General features: G+C 33.1%; 1 protein-coding gene across 1 annotated transcript in view; it reads right to left on the bottom strand.

The window, feature by feature from the left end:
* LOC145277022 (Iroquois homeobox protein 6a-like) overlaps nucleotides 1–25000 on the bottom strand; it is a 244531-nt gene that overhangs the window by 60464 nt on the left and 159067 nt on the right. The window contains exon 2 of the mRNA XM_080128628.1: nucleotides 11151–11384. Coding sequence (XP_079984754.1) covers nucleotides 11151–11384 — 234 coding nt within the window. The remainder of the gene's footprint in view (nucleotides 1–11150; nucleotides 11385–25000) is intronic.

The raw sequence follows: 25000 nt of genomic DNA, 5'->3' as shown, positions 1-25000 counted from the left end.
CACACACGCACAATAATAATAATAATAATAATAATAATAATAATAATAATAATAATAATAATAATAATAATAATAAAAACGCATTAAGCATGCCGTTTTTTGTCCGTTTCTTTCGGCCGATCACATTTAATGACGTGATTCTGACTTTGACGTTTTAATTCATCATTTCCTTGTTCGCTTATCTGTAACTAAAACTTTTTTTTTTTACCTTAATTAAATCAATTTATATCCGTGTTTTTTCCTTTTATATCTCGAAGAGATGCCGAGCGCACAGAGAAGGTAAATTAAACGAGTATCAAACGCGTTAAAGATATCTCCACCCGAAAGAACTTATATCCGGGCGATTGTCTGCACACACACAATGACAAGCCTTCCACATCTGATCCGAGCCGTTGTTTACTTTTTAAAATTAGGACCTTTAAAAATTATAAATTTCAATCCCAGAGGCCCTCCCCCCCCCCGCCAAAAAAAAATGTGTTTTGTTGTTGCATTAAGTTTTGTTTGATAATTCAGGTTTACGACATATTATATTAAAACATTAAATATGGTGTACGGCATTAAGTTTGATTTACAGCATTCAGTTAATTTACGTAATAGTCGTGATTTCAAAAGCAAAAAAAAAAAAAAAAACATATTTGGGTGCCATCAGCTAGAATTGAAATCGAAACTGTAGCATTCAAAGCTGGTGACGTTACCACTGTGCAAACTTGACAAGCATAAGAACTGATTAAAAAATAATAATAAACTAAGATAGGTGCATAACATTTATAACGATGTTTTTCAATTTTGACCCATTTTTGACCCCTTAAATACTATTTTAACCGGCTAAAGATCCATAGAAGAACGCTCCATAAAAATTAATCATTTTAGGTCCCTTGCGCCGCTCTGCGATTTTTAGTTTCGGAGGAGATACAGTTGTAAAATATAAAGACAGACAGACAGACAAGCAGACATATAGCCTTTTATATATTAGATTTTATATAGGGAAGGTAATTTTTTCGATTTTTTTTTTTAGTTAAAACGATTTATAAAATATGTAAAATCAATTAGTCAACATTTAATTTTGATTTTATCTGAAATAGATAAACATAATTGTCTTCTACTTCCGTCGATTTCGCCACAATAACTACGTTGTTCAGAAATCCACACGTGATGTTTTTATAGCAGTGAAAGCTTTGCTTTTTGGTACGACTGCTAATCTCAGTCGGTGCAATATCTGCCATAGGACAGAGCCGACAGTAGATTCCAGATTATACATCGAAGTTTTCTTTCTCCTAGATACATATAACGAAAACTGAGAGCGCATCTCTCTAAATAGATTAAGCACGTTTCCAGGTACCAAACTGGAAGTTTCTACGTCCCGGCGGGATGCATACAGCAAATTGTTACCCCTCTGGTACTGACCAGCTCATCGTTACTTAATTTCGGTGATCTGGCGATAACCGGTGTATCAAGATGCTTATGCCGTGTATATATATATATATATATATATATATATATATATATATATATATATATATATATATATACATATATATATATATATATATATATATATATATATATATATATATACTACTTAATTTACTCACATAAAATTAATATAGGAAAGTATAGATTTATGCGTAAACTTTAAGTATTTACTTAAAGCCTGAAGCCTGGATGAAACGTGGAATATTCAGTGTAGCTTAATCGCCATATACATTTTATAACTTAATATATATATATATATATATATATATATATATATATATATATATATATATATATATATATATATATATATATATATATATCAACAGAAAAATGCGAGCATGAAAAGTAATATGGTTAAGCTTAAACATGGAAAAGTAAACGACTACTTGTTAACACTGGATAAGAAATGGAAAGATATTCTAGTAAAAAATATAATAAATTTATAACTTAAAATATTGTAGCATTAAGAATTGATTATAGAATGTTATAAATTGAATTAAAAAAAATCTTAATGTTGCAATATTTTAAGGTATAAATTTATTATATTATTTATTAGAATATCGTCATTTTCTTTTCCAGTTTTAACAACTAGTCCTGTACTTTTCCATGTTTTAGCTTAACCATATTACTTTTCATACTCGCATTTTTCAATTGTAATCCATGATTTTTCCAGGTTTCCAGTAAATTCACTTGTTCTTTGTTTAATTTCAGTCTTAGTTTTGCCCCTATAAACCCATATGTAATGACAATGTACGGCATTCGTCTGCTTTCAAAAAAATCCCCTCGATTATCTCCCTTTCATGCTTTCATTCTCTCTGTTTCACTTATTACTTTTCTTGCCGCGACAGTAGTTAATTCGTAGCAGCAGTAGTCGGTGAAGCGACGTGGTTGCTATGGAAACCAGTCATAAAAGCGCCGCTCACCTTCTTACATGTTTTTACGATTTAGAACACCAATAAATTCATCGTAACTTTTGTTTCACTGAACTAAAATTGAAGTTATTTTTACAATATAGCTGAGAAGATGATCTATAAACTGTAATAATTATTTGAAATTTGGCCGAAAAATGAGTGAACGGTAAAGCTTTAAAGCCGTTTTAAATGACTAACACTCTCACTTAACCATATAATAATAACGACGTGTGAAATACATAAATGTTTATATATTTATGCATTTGTTTTTCCAATTTGCCTTTTTTGAGAAAATCTGGCTATAATTATAGCCAGTTTGGCATTTTTTGGCATTTTTTCTGAAAGATTTAGCTTAAAATATTTAGTAGAGTATAGCAACCCATTTAGGGTCAACTATTAGACACGTTTATTCTTCTAGAACCTTTCAAACGTACATAACTTTCAGATTGCGAAATAATTTAAGAAAACAAAAGAATTGGTCGGCCTGAATAATGCTGACCCTACCATTTACTTTTATTTATTTTTCAATTACTCGTAAATTTTACAGGCTTAAATTTGGAATTACAGTGGACACCCATTTTTTGGCCACTCCCGTTGTTAATACTGCCACTAGCATTTAGATTTTTCCTTTTCAATTTTCCACATATTTCTATGGTGCTTTCGTGTTTGAATGATCATTAATATATATATATATATATATATATATATATATATATATATATATATATATATATATATATATGTGTGTGTGTGTGTGTGTGTGCATGCGTGTGTGTGTGTCTGTGTAGATCAACACAGAAAGAAAATGACGATATAAAAGTATATATTAATAGATATAAATTTATTCATTTATTCAATAAACGTATACATGAATTACAGGTGTAGGGTAAGCTTGAAATCTTTATACCATGGTATTTCGAAGCGTAATGCGTCTTACCGGAAGCTGTAATGTCCTAAAAAAAAATTTGCAAGATTGGCACCCCCAACCGCAACACGTTTTTCTAAATCACTATTTAAACTGGACGGAGACTGTATTTCTCACTGAGGAACTCATATTTATTTATTTATTTTTTTATTTATTTTTATTATTTCGTAACTGCTTTGCACTCAACAACGACCTAAAAACTTTGCAAAACATCTCCACCCCTCTGCCTTCAAGAACTTTCTCCTACTATATATTTTGTCTGTTTTTGTATTTTCATTTTATTTCTTCTCTTTTTGTCACTATATATCTTCATATTTGGTACTTATTTCTTTTTATCCATTTTATTAACCTATTTTTATTTCCTATATTATATAACTTTGTATTTCTTATAGCTTTATTACCTATTATTAATTTATAATTTTCATATTCTTATATCTGTTTATCCCATACTCCTTTGTATTTTTATCCCCGTATTCTACGAACTGTTAATCTTCTGTTAAGTACTGTTATAATTTAAGGTATAATATTTAATATCTAAAATATACAGACATAGTATAAACCCCATATTTCATGTAGCCCTTTCCGTAGCTATAACCCATTAATACATGATTAAGTATCTTCTTTCGATTAACGTACCCTATATTCTCTCCGAGAGTTTTATCACACATATTGTCCACATATATTAAACCCACCATGACAGATATGCTATGCATCCACCTGCATTATATAATAAAAACTATACTCCTCCTATATCATAGAGATCAATTTAGTTCCCACAAACAGGCTCAATATTTCATTACGCTCCTGATGTAACTATCGTTAGACGTCGCATCCCTATAATGTTACCTAACATTTTCTCTCTTTTCTGATGAGAAGCATCAGACTTCGTAATATCATGGTATAAAGAGTTCTCACTTACCCTCCTCTTAAAGAATTGATCTTACTCTCTTCCTTTCACTCTCTTTCATTTATATATATATATATATATATATATATATATATGTATATATATATATATATATATATATATATATATATATATATATATATCGCAAGATTCAGGCACTCTGATTGGTCGTAGACGACGCATCACGTGCCAGCGGATAATTATATTTTAAACAATATATATGCCGCTTCCCATTTGAGGATTCCAAATTGATAAACGGGAAAATTATTCCCAGCTTGCATTTACGTAAAAATACACTGTCGTATACATAAATGAATTCATTCAACAATGTCGCAGAAAAATAACACACGCGCGCGCACGCGCGCACTCACACACACACACACACATAATTATCAGTAAAAAAGCAAAAATGATAAAAATACACTTTGTATACATCTTAACCAAATAATGTTAAATTGAATTTTTAAAAAATTCTTAATGCTGCAATATTTTAGGTTATAAATGTATTATATTTTTTTACTAGAATATCTTGTCCTTTTCGTCTCCAGTTTTTACAACTAGTCCTTTACTTTTCTAAGCTTAATCTTAATCATATTACTTTTCATGCTCGCATTTTTCTATGTAATATATATATATAATTATAAAACTCAAATGACCTTGTAACGATGTATGTAACCCACTTTCCGGTTTACGACATCCGGTTGCGCATGCGCACTTAAATATTAATGTTATTATTTCAAAATTATTATTTAACATGGAAAGAGTGGGGTTTAAAATAAGCAAAAAACAATAGAACAATTGGGACCCTGAAATATTAACGTCATTATTTCGAAATTAATATTTGACATTAGAAGAGTGGGGGTTAAAATAATTAAACGTAATACAGAAATGAACGATGTAAAAAAAAGCAGATATATAAAAATTTGAATTGAATTATAATAAGTATTATAGTATCAGTTCAGTGCACATTTACCTATAAGTATGGCCAACCACTTATAGTTCAGTAACTGTAATTTTTTTTTCAAAAATAATCAATTATAATAAACAGAAGGACTCATAGAAATCTATCTATATTCTTTTTTCATTTTAGAATAGAAATGTTTTCATAGAAATGTTTCTGTTATGTCAAAAAAAAACTATTTTCTTTACGTCACAAGTGTCACGCTCATACATGAATTCCATAGCTAATATAACATACTGACTCAACCGGTCACCAGTAGTTTAGTATATATATATGTATATATATATATATATATATATATATATGTATATATATATATATATATATATATATATATATATATATATATATATAGCGTTTCTATTGGAAATTTACAGGAGTAAATTAACTTTTTACTTACAAAGGCTACGATATTTTTTTCCAAACTATTATTTTTTTAATTTCGCTATGCTAAATCTATACAACGAGATAAAAAAAAAATTGAATTATTATGTTATAATGTTTTTGCATATTTTTTATAGCAAATCATCCAAAATCATGTTTAGACAAAAAAATTCATTTGTTCCAAATTCTTCAAAAATATTCAAATGTTTTATCCATTGAGATAAAAATGGCGGTGAATGGTGTTATTTTTTTAATTTAAATTTTAAAATTCTATGAAAAATTGTAGAAAAAGTTTTATATTATTCTGCTTTTCATATCATAAAATTCAGACGTTTATCTTTCTAGAAAAAAGTTGCTCCAAAATAATTGATTTTAATTCATTTTAATAAAAAAAAAACTTAGTTTTTCTTCCATTTTTTTTTTTTGGCCGTACCTATAAAAAATCAAACAGTTCATGAATATTTTTTATGGCAGTTAAATTTCTATGTTTGGTGCAAAAGAATTGCCAACACCCCCGATGTTTGATTAAAAAAGAAAACCAGTGCATGAACATATTTTTATTATAAGAATACCCCCCCCCAAAAAAAACAACAAAAACAAAAACAAAACAAAAAAATAAGAAACAAAAAATACATAAACATATTTTTATTATAAACTTCATAATTTTGTTGTAAAAGTTCAAATAAAGATTGTTTGAATAAAACTTGTATTTTTAGATTTGCTTTTTTTTTATTATATATTTGATTTTTTATCAAACAAACAAACAGAAAAAAACAATGCATTATATACAGTGTTGGTTATCCGTACCTTAAAATTTGTCTGACGTCACTTTCGACGAATGCCTTTGTAAACAAAGAATTGTAACTCTTACCAAAATCCAGAGACACAAATCATATTGCGTTATTAGCGCTCTATCACTCGCACTATCCTTGTGTCAGACTAAATTAAATATATTTATAATTTCAATGGATCCATTCTTATATGTTTAGACAAAATAAAACAAAAATGAATTTAGATTTTTTATATAAAAAAGATCTAAAATCATATTACCATGTTTACCAAGGTATAGTTTATTGGTCTATAATCTGATATATACAAACAATGGCTTCGCAGTAGATGAAAGGTTTCGTTCACAAATAATGCTTTATATAAACCGCTTTATGCTTTGATAGACGCACAGTGCGTTTAAAGGAGGCTGTCAGTTGCGTGAAAGTTAAATCTCGCGATAAACACGTAGATTGGCCAACGATCGGGTCGGCGTGTTGTGCGCATGTCACGTCCTGTTATCAGTTGTGGTTGAATGTTTAGTCTGGACACAAACAAACGGGAGATGAAACGCTTACTCACGTACAGAGAGAGAGAGAGAGAGAGAGAGAGAGAGAGAGAGAGAAAGAGAGAGAGAGAGAAAGAGATCGATAGGAAAGATAGGGACAAAGAAAAAGGGAGAGGTGAAAAGCGAGAACAATTGTATAAAAGAGAAAAAAAAGAGGAGAGGAGTATATTTACAGCTATCTTTCAATCTATCTATCTATCTATCTATCTCTATATATATGCACACATATACACACGTGTATACATACTCATATATATATATAATATATATATACACGCACAAACATATATATGTACACATGTATGTACACACACACATATATATATGCATACACACATATATACACACATAGACATGCACGCACCCCCCACATATATATACATACATACATACATATATATATATATATATATATATATATATATATATATATATATATATATATATATATATATATATATATACGGGGTGGCCCATGAGTCACTTTACATTTAATATATATATATATATATATATATATATATATATATATATATATATAAGAGCAAATAGTTAATAAAATATGTTAAAAAACACTTTGAAAAAGAGTTAAAAACATATTTAATTTGAAAAGGAAACACTAAATAAGTGATAAGTGGATAGTCCTTAATCCGCGGAGTTTCGAAGAAATACTTTCCTTTAAATGTAGGGATTATCAAAATGCGGGATCGGATTTTGCTTGCAAAAGTATTTGATGAAACTGCAAGTAAGTCAAAGATCTTACTTGATAACAAAAAATGAAGCCTATATATATATATATATATATATATATATATATATATGTATGTATGCGTGTGTGTGTGAGTGCGCGTGTGTGTGTGTGTGTGTGTGTGTGTGTGTGTGTGTGTGTGTGTGTGTGTGTGGTAGCTTCCTCCAGTCTTGACAGACTATGGATACCCACTGTAAGGGTTCTTGCGCGTGGAATTTTTATGTGGCAAGAATTGCGAAATTTTCAATCACACCTCTCCTGAATGTGCATTGTTAAATACCAGTGGCAAGTGGAGGTTAAGGACGACCGGAAACAATGCCGAGATAAGCGGAGAGCACATACAGGGCCTAGAATTCCCAAATGGTCACACATCTAAAATTAGCCAGGTTTAGCGTTACTTAACTTCGGTGATATGAAGAATGAAGAGAATCGGTGTGTCAATGTGATTATCACCCACCCACACCCACACTTATATATATATATATATATATATATATATATATATATATATATATATATATATATATATATATATATAGCTTACATGTTTATATGTAATTAAACTAATTGGGGAAGTGATTACATATGGATAAATAGCATATACATATTTAGATAGCTCAATAGTGCTATACTAGAGTTATACATATGTTTTTTGTAAAAGTACCGAGTTAAAAGACACACAAGTATTTACTCATTTTCAGAAAATTTGTTATTCTTACCACATTGCTTAGAATTGTTCAACCCCCATCCTTGTTTTGGCATATAAAAATATAACTGTTCATGAAATATTAATTTGCACAACTTGGGCCTCATCAGCGCGTAGAAAAAACATTTCAAATGTTTCCCAACCCACGAATAGGACCTTTCCTTTTAGTACAACAAGTATTTGTTTTTATTGACAGCATATATATATATATATATATATATATATATATATATATATATATATATATATATATATATATATATATATATTCAAGCGAGATTAATCTGCGTTTTTGAATTAATTGCAATGCAATAATATCTCGAGTACTGTTGTAGTTGGGAGCCGACAGATCTTTTCCCGTATTGCACGTGTTTTTTTTCTCTCTTTTGACTTCCGGTGGTTCCTGCTTAAGTTGTTAGCATCGAAGCAACAGATTTTATAATTCAGTTTATTATTTTCTTTTGATTAATTTTTCAAATTATTATTTACGTAATAATTTTCTAAACATTATTATTTCTTTGTGTTTAAATGTTTCTTGATGCCCCTTTCCTTTTTAAAAGTTTTTAAATAAGGGGAAACCGCAATATCTTAATCTATTTAGCATAAGACTAGCAGGGGTTACCCGGCGTTGCCTGGGTGATCGGCCCCCTTCCCACTCCGAGGAGTAACAAAAAAGTCACCCCTCTGGATTTACATGCTTGGTGCCGGCTTCCCCCCTTCAGGGAGAGATAATCCCCAACCCCACCTTCAGAGAGGAGAGTGCCTGGAGGCTTCTCTCCCCCCCAAAGAAAAAGTCACCTCCTCCTGGCCTCTTCGCCCCCGCACCTTTGGGGGGGGGCACCGGCTTCCTCCTTTGGGGGGAGAAACTGCCAAGCTTCCCCCTTTCGGGTGAGAAAATGCCAGGCTTCCCCTTTTGGTGGGGGGATGGTGGCCAGCTCCCCCTGCTTGCCCGTAGGTGGGTGGAGGATCGGGCGTCCTTCCGTTAGGAACCCACCCTTGGGGGGAGGTGGAAGGAAAGGGTATAGCCCCTCCGGGCTTCGGATAGGATTTAAAAAAACAAATAGAATTTTAAAAAAAAGTAGAATCGATCAGGATCGAACACGCAAACTAACGGTTAACAGTTTAGTATGCATACCCGAATTACTCTCTTACCTTTAATAAATAAAAAAATAAATAAAAAATGTAGTAAAAGAAATTATAAGCAAATGAATGGATAAACGGGAACGGGCTTGGTTGCCATAACAACGTGACGTACACAAGGACGGTAGTGAACGTGTGTATGTGTGCGTGTGTGCGCGTGTGCGCGTGTGCTGGGTAGTAGTACTAATAGTCTGTCCTTTGGAGGACAGCGTTTGTTTTCGTGTTGTGTGTACGTGTGTGCGGCTAGCGCCAGAATGGCGGACGTGGTGTCGGAGGTTGGATTGTGATGGCTGGTGTAAGTTTCGTAATTTTGTAATTTGTAAATGGCAAGTTAGGAAAAAAAATAGACCCTTCCAAGATGGACAATAAATATGGGCATAATATTTTATGGTAAATTTAAGAACGTAGGAACCATAGTTTTTTAGGAGATGTGATTATTGGATTAACCAATCAGAAACCTTCTGTGGCACACACATCTCTGTTTTTATAGATATATAGATAGATATAATTTACACTTCCCAAACAAAAAAATTAAGCAGAGGGAACGTCAAAAACACCGTTTTACCGCTTCTAGAAAAACATGACAACTTAAACAATAAATTATTATTGGCATTTAAAATAGAATAAAAAATATTGAAAATCAAAGAAAACTAATTATTATAATCAAATAGCATAAATAAATAAGTAATAATGCGTAGTATTATTTCTAAATTTAAACTCAAATATTGGATACGAAAAATTATGTGCAGGAATTCTAAAATATCTAGTATGTTCTATTGAGTGATTCTTGTTTCTTTTTGGTAGCTAGCAGAGCGTGGCTCCATTTGATTGGTCAGTTCCTATTGCCAGTGTCTATAAGAAGAATTTTCCAATTTTATATATATATATATATATATCTTAAAGCTCTTGGAGTTGACGTGTTCAGTTGGGAAAGTGCTTCCAATGATCGTAAAAAGTGGCGCTCCTTAGTCTATCGTGGCTGTGATAGCTTTGAGAAGGAAAACTATGAGCATGCAAAAATGAAGCGTGCTATCCGGAAGAAAAATCTGTCAGATCTATGAGGTCTGTCGGAGGCTTTCGTGCAGAACCACACCTGTGATTTATGCGGTAGAATGACTTTATCTGGAGCTGGCCTAGCTAGCCACAAGCGATCACATGGAGATCACTCTTTCTTTGATGGAGAAAACACTGCGGAGCACAGATGTTCTCTTTGCTCTGTGGTGTGTAAATCGAGTGAAGGCCTGAAGCGTCATATGAACGTCCACAGTATTGGCATCCCTCAATCTCAGCTTAAGTGTGACCTTTGCAACAGACTGTGTAAAAGCAGGGCTGGTCTGAAGAGCCAACTTTGTTCCCCCAGTAGATAGAAATTGATGCATCTTGATCACATCTCCACGTGTATATATATATGTGTGTGTGTATAAATGTATATATATATAAATAAAAAAATAACAATATTTCAAAAGTACATGAAAATGAATGAATAATCAACAATAAAGCAAGGGAAGGGTGGTCTTCTTCTGTCAAGATGTGAAAATCAATGACTATATATATATATATATATATATATATATATATATATATATATATATATATATATATATAATCTAAGGTTTTCCTCATATTACAACGTAGAAAAAGTAATTACAAGTCACTTACCAGTGGGGAGTAAAATGCCGACGTATCCGTGCCAATGGGCACATAACTCTGCGTTGCATACGGCGTTGTACCATACATGGTTTCTGGCAGGCGGGGATAAGATAGAATTGGTGGTGAACTGTATTGACACGAACACACAGTCTGTCCAGTATGAGGATCCGTCACGAGGGGGCGCCCGTTCTCACAGCAAGTTGATCCAGATATGGACGTTGCTGCAGACCCGGACATCAAGAGCTGCAAGAGACAGATGTCAACCGTTAATATTTATTCAAACATGGACGAAGAAATGAATAAGCGAAATTGCGAAGAGTTTAATCTGAGAAAGAAAAAAAAAAAAAAAAAAAAATTAAAAAAAATAACGAATCAAGTTCATGAAAGGTCATAGGTTCTCCTGCTTTAAAAAAATTGTTCATGATAAAAAAAGAAAAGAAAAGAAAACACAACAAAAACATCGCAGAGGTACCCGGCGTTGCTCGGATGTTTCGAGGTGTGTGCGGTTTTGAGTAAATCAAAACAAAAGAATAAAAAAAAATCGTTGCCCGGGTGTTTGTTTCCGGGGTGGGGATTGTTTAATAAATAAAAAGTGATGTTAGGTAAGTAGGAAGGATCAAACCCGGAGTATTGGGGCGAAGTTGGAAAATTAAGTGTGAAAAAAAAAAACATGCAATGTTAACAACTCGGCCAGAAAATTCAAACAAGGAATTAAAATCTCATAGCTTTAAGGCAAGAAACAAGAAAATTTACTTCCGTTTTTACCCGTAGCAGATTTTGGTTATAGTAATTAAAAATGATTTAAATTAAATGTAAAAAAAAATTAAAAATAAATCCAATAATTTAACGTTATATAATATTTTCATATAGAATACTTAAAACAATTATACTATAAAATTTCATTAAACATTTACAGCTAATTATTAAAACAGACTTTCTTTAATGTAATATGCAAATGAGATATCAGCTTGAATGTTGATACCTTTTGAATACATAGTATATATAGACAACATGCAGTGATAAACGTATATAAAAGTCCGTTTAGGTATTGAAATCTTTAAATGAAACAACGTAACTTTTGTATATTTTAACCAAATTGTAAACGAACCAACCAATAAACAAATAGACAGGAATACGACTATTATAAAAGATGACCCAAAGTTGATTTTAATCTAAGAAAAGGCATTATGGTCTTGATTATTATTTTTTTTTTAGATTAGGATTCATTATTCGGATTATTTGGATACTCCGGCTACTGTTCTCATCTGAAGTATTTTTTTTTTACACAACGTTTCGGTTGATGTAATCTTCGACTGTCTTCAGATGTATCCTGTCGTCATGGCTGACAGAACGAGAACATGCTGTTTCCATGGCTTAAATAAACGGCTCCATTCGAAATTACGTGCAGATTCATGAGTTTGATAGACAAATTCCCGAGTGCAACAGAAAGATTACCGAGTTCGACAAGATACACCTGAAGAAGGTCGGAGGTTACATCGACTGAAACTTTGTGGAAATAACACTCAAGATGAGAACAGTAGTCGGAAAGATCAAAATAATACGAATAAGAAAATATAGTTCTCCTTTTTCTTGTTTTTATTTTATTTGCAATCAAGTTATCCCTGTCTGCCCAGCGTTTCCCAGACGGAGACATATTACCGTAGACGACTTACAACAAAGTTACTCAAACTATAATCATGGTTACACTTTTATTTTGTCCTTTAGTCCTCATATTCCATAAGTGATGTTTTTGATAAAGTGGGAAGAATTGCTGCTTTTTGGGTCGAAATATATCCTCCGGGTGCTTATCATTGATGTGTCTGAAAGTAATCTGACGTCGCCTTCGTTAACGAATACTCTTTTGTTTCGAATGTTTGTCATCATGGCTGACAGAAATTAACGCATGCTACACCAGTAGATTAAATAATGAATTCCATTTAAAATTCCGTGCAGATTCCTGAGTTTTTGTTGTTTTTTTTTACATGGGGGTCACCACTTATCAAGGCCCGAAGGCCATTCAGGGATAAGGGTTATTGCGTGTACAGTAATCAATGAGATAGTATTGTAGTAATCATTAGTATTGGGGGGTTTGATAGAGTGTCTTACTTAAGGGGGCGGTTTGTCAGGAGTTTGTTTATGTTGGACTTGAAGACGTCTAAGTTGTAGTCAGGTGGGAAGCAGGCAAGCGGCAGAGAGTTCCACTGGCGTGCAGTTCTAAGAAATATTCTGAAGTTCAACAAGATATACATACACATATATATATATATATATACATACATATATATATATATATATATATATATATATATATGTATACATGAAGAAGTTTGGAGGTTACATCGACCGAAACGTCCTGTCAATAACACTCAAGATAATAACAGTAGTTTGAAGAATACAAATAATTCCAAGTTTGAGAAGCATTATTGTTGAGGATAACTTCGAATGCAGTGTGAGAGAAGAAAATGGTTTACAGGAAGAAAGAGAATGCGAATAGGGGGTGCGTTTTTCCCCACGGTAGATAAGAATAATGCAAGCATTTACACGGCTGGCTATCCGCTTTTTCAATATAGATATGAATGCATATTATGGTGTTCGTTATGCTGAGTTTAACCTCCATCGTAGTCGTTGTTTTTTACACGTGCGGTATCCCACTTTGTTTATGAGTAAAAATTATATTGCACAAACATTCACAAAATAATCCGTTTACAATAGATATTTTCATCAAAGCACCAACAGAGTTTTTAAATTTTTGAGATGAGGATTGATTATTCGAATTATTTGGATATATCGGGTTACTGTTCTCGTCTTGAGTGCCATTTAAACAACGTTCGGTCGATGTAACATCCAACCTTATTCAGGTGTATCTTGTCGAACTCAGGAATGTTTCTGTCGAACTCGAGAATTCGGACACAAGGACCCGTGGTGCAGTACCTGGAAAAAGTCAATTGTAAAAGTGATATTCTCCTGAAGGTTGAAGGTTCAATTCTCGGTGTGGATGACTAAAAAATACGATTGTAAATTATATAGGACTTCTATCTAGTCATGGCTGAATGAAAAAAAGCATGCTACACCGTGAAGTACATAAAGAGTTCTGTTCGAAATCTCGTCCAAATTCCCGAATTCGACAGAAACATTCCCGAGTTCGACAAGATACACTTGAAGAAGGTCGGAGGTTACATCGAGTAAAGCGTTGTGAAAATGACACCCAAGATGAGAATAGTAGTCCGAAGAATTTGAACAATACCAAACACCATCAAGATGTTGATATGTCGTAAAGCAAGTAAACCAGCGTAGATAGGTGTTTTGTTTTAAGGCAAGGGACAGAGGAGTGTAGTAGGGGTTTAGGTATAACCTTCATATATTTGACAGAAAGAAAGCCTCACCGAAATAAAAAAGGGGGTTGAAAAAAGGGGACGCTGACTTTTTAATTTGTGTTGATGCCGGAAAGCTGTCGTCTTTTACTAAAAGTCGATTGACAAAAATGACGACAGTCAGTTGCAAACGATACCCCCCAACCCATATCTCTGACCCTCACCCCTAAAAAAAAAAGAGAGAAAAGAAACAATGGCTGACGAAACGTCCATACCCGGAGCACAATTCGGGTGGCCTTTGAATACCAGGTGAGTGCACCTGTCAACCAAGCTGTCTAACCCGGGTGTCTCGTCGCCAACAATGTCAGGTGTCCACCTGGATAGATTTGAATGCAGTGTGGGATGAGGAAATGGTGTATGCTAAGAAAACGAACGCCGGTGGAGTATCCGTTTTGCCTTTTGGTAAGTTAGTATAATGAAGATAACAGCCCAGCTGGCTGACCCTTTAAGCAATTACCTTTTCGTTGGGAACACCGAATATTACCCTCATCTACCAAGGGTTTTGAAAATTTAACACTTATGAAACTTCGGTTTGTTTTCAGTTTTCTGCCGGAGTTTTTAGGGAAAATCAGGGCATAATATTATAATAGGATTATATCAGTTATTTTCAATTCAATTGTAATATATAAAGCGAAATCAGTCGAATTTTAGAAATTTAACTACTATAGTATTGCATCTGAAAAATCGATTTTTGATTCAGTCTTGCCAATGAATGTGTGCTATTGTATGTTTTTTTTTACTTTATTTTTATAAACGTTATTGACTACATATGTGCATACATGTTTCCTTTTCCTCTGAAATTCAACAATATCAGGCCATACGTGTCTACTGTTTTCAAATGCATTTCGAGTCCATGTTTTTCAAAAATATATTTCTGCTATTTAGGTTTCGTCAATTACATGTTATACTATCGGGTATAGTTTTCAATAAGTTAATGTTCTATATATTTAATGTTCACTTTAAAGAATTGTATAAATTATTTTCCATCCAAATATATGTTATATATAAAGCACAATCAGTTGGATTCTTAAAGTTTGATAGTTATAGTATTGCATTTGAGATATTGGTTTTTGACTCAATTTAGCCAATGAATTACAAAAAAAATTATATAAAATGAAAATACTTATTAAAATTATTAAGGCCTTTTAAGAGTATTTAAGGGAAATAAAAACTAAAAAGAAAGACAACTCGCATTTATGCAACGTTCACGAGTTTCGTTCGTTCGAACCCTCTAGACTGTCTACTCCTACGCTTGATTGTCCTGGATATGACCTTAAACTATATCCGATGGTGAGGCCCCAGCTTGTGGGCTTTGGGGAGTGTGGAGCCACCTTTTAATTGCCATTGCTCCCAGGTCCACTCTGACTCGGAGTGGTAGTACCTGTTAGGGTCCCAACTATGGGTTAAGTAGAAACTGACTTGAAAAAGAAAATATTCTATTAAAAACTTTTTCGTCAAAATCACTGGATTTGGCATTAAATAACCTGAAAAGGGTTGATATGCCATAAAACAAAAACAACCAACCAACCAACCAACCAACCAACCAACCAACCAACCTACGCTTGAATTTGGCGTTTATGTATTGTTAAATTCTCTTAACTCCGATAGCAATTGTTAGTGACCTTGAAGAAACGGATTAGCGAATGCACTAGTGTCTGTATATATATATATATATATATATATATATATATATATATATATATATATATATATATATATATATATATATATATATATATATATATATTAGCAGTTGGGGGCGCCAGGCTTTACCCTAGCGTAAATACGTTTAAACATCCCATTTTAATTTGACCAGATTTAGTATATATTATTATAGTCATGATTTCTAAAATTAAAATGAAACGTCGATATATATATATATATATATATATATATATATATATATATATATATATATATATATATATATAGATATACTAGCATGGTTGCCCGGCGTTGCCCGGCTATTTGGAGGCGTATGTTGAGCAAAAAAAAAGTGGTCAATTTTTTTAAAATTTGACCCCTATTATGACCCCCTAAAATTTATTGTTTTGGGTTTAAATCAAGTTATTAAGTTAGATCCATGTCCAAGGAACCTATATCTAAAATTTCAAGTATTTAGACCCAAAATTGTCGGAGGAGTTTGGTAGAGTTCTGAAAGGTCAAATCGTTGAACTTTGACCCCTTAACAGCGAAAACGTCCGAAAACGGATTACAAAGATTTTTCCAAATCTCAGTACCCTGTATATCCAATTTCAAGTCTGTAGACTTAACATTGACAGAGTTATTGCGTAGGGAAATGTACACAGACACATAGACAAACAGACAGATACACAGACAGACACACATACATGTTTACTTTTATAGATATATAGACATAGATTATAACTATAATTTGATTTCTATTTATTAAAAACTTATTTAAAAATGGTGTAACTACATTATAATAGCGAAATTCGATTGTTTTTGTATTGAATTTCAAAGCAAGCCAAGAGTCTCTACTTAATTTTCATGTTACAGCAATGAATATAGCCAAAAATTACAAAAAACGGTAAGGTAGAAAAAAATCATTAATACAACATTTTTGGACGAAAATTAGCGAAAATCAAACATTTGGCTAAAACAAAAATAAACCGGAGATTTCCAAAAGGAGGTAACTCTTGCCATTTTTTAAAATAAATTGTGCTTTAAAAATCATATATAAGTTAGTTGTTTTTAGCATACTCTCTACCGATCGAAGTTATGACAACAGGACCATTGCCAGCACCCACAAAATGCAATGCTGAATTGCCATGAATAACACAGACATGCCCAGGGTGATGAAAACAAAATTTCCGGCTACGATTTTAATCTTTGGTGTGGTTTCAAGTGAGGGCCACATCATGCCACCTCACATTTTCGAAGTCGGCTTGAAGTCCAACACCAAAATGTACCTGGATGTGCTGAAGAGTGTGGTGATACCCTCGTGCAATCAGATGGCCGCTAGCAGACTCTGGGTGTCCAAATAAACCCAGGCTTGGCTTCAGAAGGAGTGCATCTCGCTCACTGGCCCCCTCCTCCCTCGATTTGAACCCGCTAGACTACTTTGTTTGGTCATACGTCGAGAACAACACCAAAGCCAGCCTGATCGCCGCCATCCGCCGTGTATTCGCCGATCTCCCGCTGGCGCTTGTGGAAAATACATGCTCAAAGTTCCGGACAGGTATCGAGGCGGTGATTGAGGCTGAAGGCGGCTACATTGAATATATATCAGCTCTACTACATAATCAGGTTACCTGAATTGATTTTTTCAATAAAAGTTTAAAATAAAGGTGAAGTTTTGTTTTCTTTAGGTCAACAAATTTATCATCCCACCTTGTATTTCATACGCTTTACCTTGTAGCTATATAATTATCGGTTGTCCTTCGTTACCATCGTGTTCTGGCTTCAAATCATTTCTTCTTATGAACTCCGAAACGGCTGGGTCAATTTTGTTTTAATTTCACAAAATGTACTTCATGCGTCAGGGAGTGTTCTTAGATAGATTGTGTATCGGAATGCTTCCGAAAATCGATATTCAACAAAATCCCATTAAAGAAAAATACTGTTCAATTTTGACCAAAGATAACACCCTTAAACAACCTAACACTACAAGTGCATTTGAGAAGTTTTACCAGGTCACATACATAAAGTCAACAATATGTTCTTGGATATGAAAGTGGCTCATTCCAAAGAATGTTTCTGTTTAGAGCACAATTGAAGCAGGATACTTAACTTTTGCATTTTGAACGTTAATAATTCAAGCCACTATATAAAAAATAATTTTATAAAATCAACAGTAGGTTCTCTACAGTGTAATGTAGACTACAATATATTGTGGGCTAAGTCACTGCGGGAAGGCGTGTGAAGCTTCTTCCAGGTGCACTGCGATGGGTCTCCAACTAGAGTAGGTAATCGATCGATTTGATTGAAAAATTGACTCGATTTCGATGACAATAAAAAGTATAGGATTATGAAACATTCGTTGATCATCATTCAATCCCGGGCAACGTCGGTTCTCCCTGCTAGTATTATATCGATACATCGATCGTTGAATGTGATCCTGAATGTTATTAAATTTTTGAAAATATATGATTTGAGAAATTTGGTAACATCTTTTGAAAATAGCATCACGTAAGGTTAATTAGAAAAATTTAGACATCCGAATAATGTTATATAATTCTTTAATTAAACGATTAAAATTATTTTTGGCGGGTTTTTGTTTCTGGGACTTTTTTTGTTGTGTACAAACAAATTATCCATAGAAAAAGTCTTAGCGTTTTTTTTATCTTCTTTTTCTTTTGTTGGTGGTATTGACCCTAAGGGGGTCGACCAATCGGGGAGAAAGAAAGGTACACGTTTGATGTTGTTGACGATTGGTGTGAAGTCTGAATTGATATGTAGCATGATTCAGGCGAATTATGATTAGGGAGATTTGTGTTATACCGGTGTAACCTTTCGTAACAAAGCCGGTAACGCTGGGTTAGAAGCAGTTACCATATGTAAATGACTAAGCCAATGTGGACAAAGGCGTTCGGAGAAGGTGTGTTCAGCAAAGCAGGTGCTCAGAAAAGCACGTATTCGAGACGAGTTCGAGATGTAGAGGATTCGAGACGTGTTCGAGACACGAGAGAGAGAGATAGAGAGAGAGAGAGAGGGAGAGAGAGAGAGAGAGGGAGAGAGAGAGGGAGGGAGAGAGGGAGGGAAATGGACGTGTTCGAGACCCAAGAGAGAGGAAAATGAGAAACGAGTGTTAGAAGTGGGATTCGAGATGCATGGATGACGTCACAGCAGGGACAAAAAGTCACACGTGACTGGGGGAAAGATAAATGAACTGTTTAAATATTTAGAAAAATGCGTTGTTGGAAATACCAGATATATAGGTTCATCGAGTTTTCTTCCGTTTCCTTACAACATGTTGGTCCCGTTAAAATGTAACAATACTGTGAAAAATGGTGTACAACGTTCCTCTTTGACCCAGACCGACTAGGTAGAAGTCAGTTTAGGGTTAGTTAAGTGTGAACGTGAAAGAAATCATACTTGGTTACATATTTTAGGGTGAGTGTGGAAGAAAATAAATGTCTTACATATTTTAGCGATTTTTAAAAATTTGATTTTCTAAAATTATGCTTATTTTCTATTGGAATAAACGCAGACTAATTGTAAAATTTACTCAATCAACAACTGAAAATTGTAACCATCTGTGTCAAAATCTGATTGGCTAAACCCTTAGTCAGCTTCCAGCTTTGTACGCAAACAGTCGAAAACACCGAAGAAAAAACAGTTTCCACGTGACTCACAAACTGCACCACTACCTACAATTTACCTCTATATTTAATTCTGAATTAAGGCATTGTAGCAGCCTCTACCTCAACTGTTATCCTTAATTAAGATAATCCTTCAGATAATTGGTTGCGTTATTTCGTACTATCATGTGTTATATTTACGAGTCTATATTTTAAAATAAATGTCGCTGACAAAAGCTATAGAAAAATATGCGAGAATATATATATATATATATATATATATATATATATATATGATTGCAACGTCTCGTCAAATGAGAGCCACTCCTTCAGTCACTAAAAGTCCATGTGCCCGAAGATGACTTTTCAGCCCTGTCAGCGATTTGCACACCCTCAAGCAGACATGACACTGAAAACATTCACTGGTTTAGATGAAACTAACAGCAGCAAAACCTGTACCATCATGCACTTTCATGTGATTAACAAAACTTGCCTTAGAAATTTATATATATATATATATGTATATATATATATATATATATATATATATATATATATATATATATATATATATATATATATATATATATATAAACCAGACTATCCATTCACGTGTAATCACCCTTTTCTTCACCATATTCCCTCTGCTTCACTTTTTTTATCAAGTGAGATCTTTGACTTACTTGTAGTTTCATCAAATACTTTTTTGTATGCAAAATCCGATCCCGCATTTTGCTAATTCCTACCCTCTGATGAGAAGGAAAGTATTTCTTCGAAACTCCGCGGATTAAGGACTATCCACTTATCAAGCGTTTCCTTTTCAGATTAAATATGTTTTTAACTCTTTTTCACAGTATTTTTTTACATGTTTTATGAACTGTTTGCTCTTATATATGTATATATATATATATATATATATATATATATATATTAGCGCAAACATTGTACAAAACTTTAATAATAATCCAAACTTTAAGGCTATCCCATAATATTTTTTTCAAAAGTTACTATTTTTATATATTCACTCTTTCTTATTTTTTGTTTATTCTAAAACCCTTAAAACATGATAATACATACGTATAACTATAGTAATATATATAAAATATAGCAATATATAAATATATAAAAATATATAAAAATATAGTAATATATAAAATAACATAAAAACATGATAATACATACCTATAAATATATTAATATATGTATAAAATATAATAATATATAAATATATAATAATATATAAAATAACATAAAAACATGATAATACATACATATGAATATATTAATATATATATATAAAAATAATAATATATAAATATATAGTAATGTATAAAAGTAACATAAAACATAACAATACGTACATGTAAACGTGGTAATATATATAAAATATAGTAATATATAAATATATAAAAATATATAAATATATAGTAATGTATAAAATTATTTGAAAACCAAAAAATGCCATGAAAAACTTTATTACTGTTGTCTGAAACTTTCGGTGTTAACATATCGTTATCAGTGCGTTGTCTATGTGTAATAAATATGATTACAATATGTTGAAAAAAGTTTGTGACAAAATTAACAAACACAATAAAATGAATATAAAACGTTTCGTCATTATTTCTCAAAAGACTTCATCAAAATACAAAATTCGATTAGCTTTTATAATTATAATTTTAATTATAAGATATATAAAAAAGACTAGACATCTGAATGAAAGAAGCAGAAAAGGGAAGCAGGAGTGGGGAAGGAGAGAATGAGGGACGTCCAGAAAGAAAGCCATTTATTATATTGATATCAATAAAGAGGATTCGACGAAAGAAAGTGACATGACTTCCAGTAAAGTAAATGCCATAAATGGAATCACAAGGTTCTATCGGATATTTTAGTCCGGTTTCAACTGATTAAAAGTAGATTAAAAGATTAAAGGTAGTTCTTCTCATGTGTTATAATGTGTATTAAAAGGGTTCGATTATTTTGTTTTACGGCACATCAACCTTTACTATTATTTAACGCTGGATACCTTTATGTTAAAAACATGTATTATTAGCAGGAGTGCCTGGCTTTGTCCGGTCGTAAATTACAGTTAAATATGTTTTAATTCATGCAGATTTCTGATTTATTCTTACAGAGACAATTCTCTATTGAATACACACACACACACACACACACATACACACACACACACACACACACACACACACACACACACACACACGCACACACACACACACACACACACACACACACACACACACACATATATATATGTTGAATATGAAAACTAGTGGCAACGCATATGCAAATATGTTTCAGTGACCACCCTGGTAGGGAAAATCACATCATCAGGCCAAGAATAAAAGGGAGATATTCTTGGCCTGATGATGTGATTTTCCCTAGCAGGGTGGTCACTGAACCATATTTGCATATGTGTAGCCACTAGTTTTCATATTCAAAATATTCATGTTGCTCTGTCTAAACATTGAGCACTCTTTGGTAGACACATTGTGTTTTTTGTTTTTGTTTAAATAACTAAACAATACAGGCAATAATATATATATATATATATATATATATATATATATATATATATTACAGAAAGAGAAATAAGGGAGATACATATTAAGGCACTGCCATATCGAAGGTAAATGCTTCTCCTCAGAAGAAAAAAAACCGGCATTTTAGAAAAGTAAAGGTAAAAAGAGAAAACCGAATTTTAAAACATTCAGATGAGAAATGCTATTATTAAATAAAACAATCAGAAAATAATTTTACTGCTTTCCATCTGACTACAATCTGATTGTCTTCAAGTCCAATGTAAACAATTGATAAGCCCTTCCACTTAAGTTAACACATTTACCGAATTTCCATTACTAACGATTACTATATTGTCCAATTGCCTACTGTACACTCTTAACCCTTATCCTCGAGTGGTCTCTGGGACTTGATAAGCAGTGATGTCTATGATAAGGAAAAGAAAAACAACATTATATTTTGTAAAAATTTTGCTACGAAAGTTTGTGACTTCGCCTTCCCTCCCTGGTCTTTCTTGGCTACGCTCTTGTGCCAATCGGGATTGTAAAGCTAATAATATCCAGGTGAGATACGGATTCCAGTTCATATTAGTAGATAGATAACATATCTTCGTTATTTTTGTATGCGTTCGTCGAATACCGAACAGACGGAACATTATGAAATAGAGTTAGATACACAAAGCGTGCGAGTATATATGTATGAGAGAGATAGAGTGTTCGCGAGAGGGATATAGTGTATGTTTACGTGCATGGGTAAGAGTGCATGAAAATGATAGAGAGCATGTGCGCATACATGAAAGACAACGTGTGTACGTTAGTGCAAGCGAACGTGCGTTCATACAGTGTGACCTCACCCAAATGCCACACACGCAATCGTGTATAAAATGCACTATTCTTTCTCCAATGCAACCATATTGAGTACAAATGAACCTCGGGCAATGCCTGACGTGGACACCAAGTTTCAGTCATAAATGTCCAACAGTCACTGTTTTATCGCTGTTCAAAGATATGGGGGACACTTTGATGGACATCTCATCAGTAGGAGGTGTGATCCTGAATTGGATTCACATTCACCTGGACATAATTCCCTCACAGATTTTATCTATGGAGTTATTTTGATTACGTAAAAACAATCCCTGGACTACTCCTGAATTGAAAGGAGACATCACAGTAAAAATTAGGACAATGTTTTTTTTAAGGAAGTCATCGATTATCAAGTCCCTAAGATCACTCAAGGGTTAACAAGTGTTAGGTGATCGGGGAGACAATACCTTAATAGTCGGAATTGGTGGAAACTGAGTATGATTTTATTATTAAAGAGGACGATTAAAGAAAAAAATAAAACGTTTTTATATTGGACGTGAAAACGATCATATTGTAGTCAGTTGGAAAGCAGCTCTACGGCACAGAGTTCGACGGGCGGGGAGTTCTAGAAAAAAACAACTTTGTTCATGGAATTTGCATTTAGTTTTAGGCAAAAATAGAGCGTGTCTGACTAATTGACAATTTCGCAATGTCGTATGCAGGTTCAGCTTAGGGTTAGGATTATGTCATGTGCAGGTCTGTTTGCAAGGAAGAAGTGCTCATCGAATATATATAAGAGCAAACAGTTAATAAAACACACACACACACACACACACACACACACACACACATATATATATATATATATATATATATATATATATATATATATATATATAAAACAGTATATACAACGTTGAGCCTGGTCAGTACTAAAATGATTATGTAGGACTGCCAGGTTCAGTATGTGATTTTCGCTTATCTTGGCATCGTTTGCAGTCGCCCCGGACTTCTCCTTCAGAAAATGTGTGATTGGTGAATGCCCAACCCTTGCCTCACAATTACACGGGCATCTACCATTACAGAGGTGTCCATTATCTCTTGAGACTGAATGGAGGCATCGAGTATATACAAGATTCAGCGGGAGTACGTATGGATGAGAGTGCATGTGGGTGAGTGTTTTTTCGTGTCAATGGCATGCGTACGTGTGTGTTAATAATAAATGAATGTAAACATGTGTGTGTGTGTGCATGAGATCAACTGCGTGTGAGGAAGATTAGAATAGCGCCCGCACATGCGCGCGCCCCCCCGCGCGCGTGTGTGTGAGAGAGAGAGTTGTATTTATGAAATATTTGTTATTACAGTTCTGACTTTTTGAGATGAGGCATAAATGTCAGTACACAACATCTGATTTAAAAACAAACAAACAAACAAAAAAACAGTTAACACGCAATTAACCATACTGAAACCAGCAGCCTCTTAGTTTCGTAAATATCATGTTTCTAAGAACTTACAATTGCTAGATGGAATTAATTGAATATTTCCCTTATAACTAAATGATCTTCATGATTCGTGTAAACTTACTCCCCACTAGATCCAAAAATTCGAAACCTTAGAGTGCAGATCTGCCCTCTTTTTTTCCTGCGAAAACATGGCGACTTTTATAGTAGACGAAGGTTGTGAAGATAACACTCAAGATGAGAACAATTGTTCGATTAATCTAAATTGATGGTGCTGTACGTGATAGTAAGAAAGTGTGAAAGAATTATAATATATATATATATACACACACATATATATATATATATATATATATATATATATATATATATATATATATATATATAACTCAAATGACCTTGTAACGCGTGTTGTAACCCAACATC

This window comes from Euprymna scolopes, chromosome 1, assembly GCF_053919585.1.
Source record: "Euprymna scolopes isolate OS-2025 chromosome 1, ASM5391958v1, whole genome shotgun sequence".
NCBI classification, from domain to species: domain Eukaryota; kingdom Metazoa; phylum Mollusca; class Cephalopoda; order Sepiida; family Sepiolidae; genus Euprymna; species Euprymna scolopes.
Note: the sequence above shows the minus strand (reverse complement) of the source record. Positions and strands in the feature narration are given on the sequence as shown.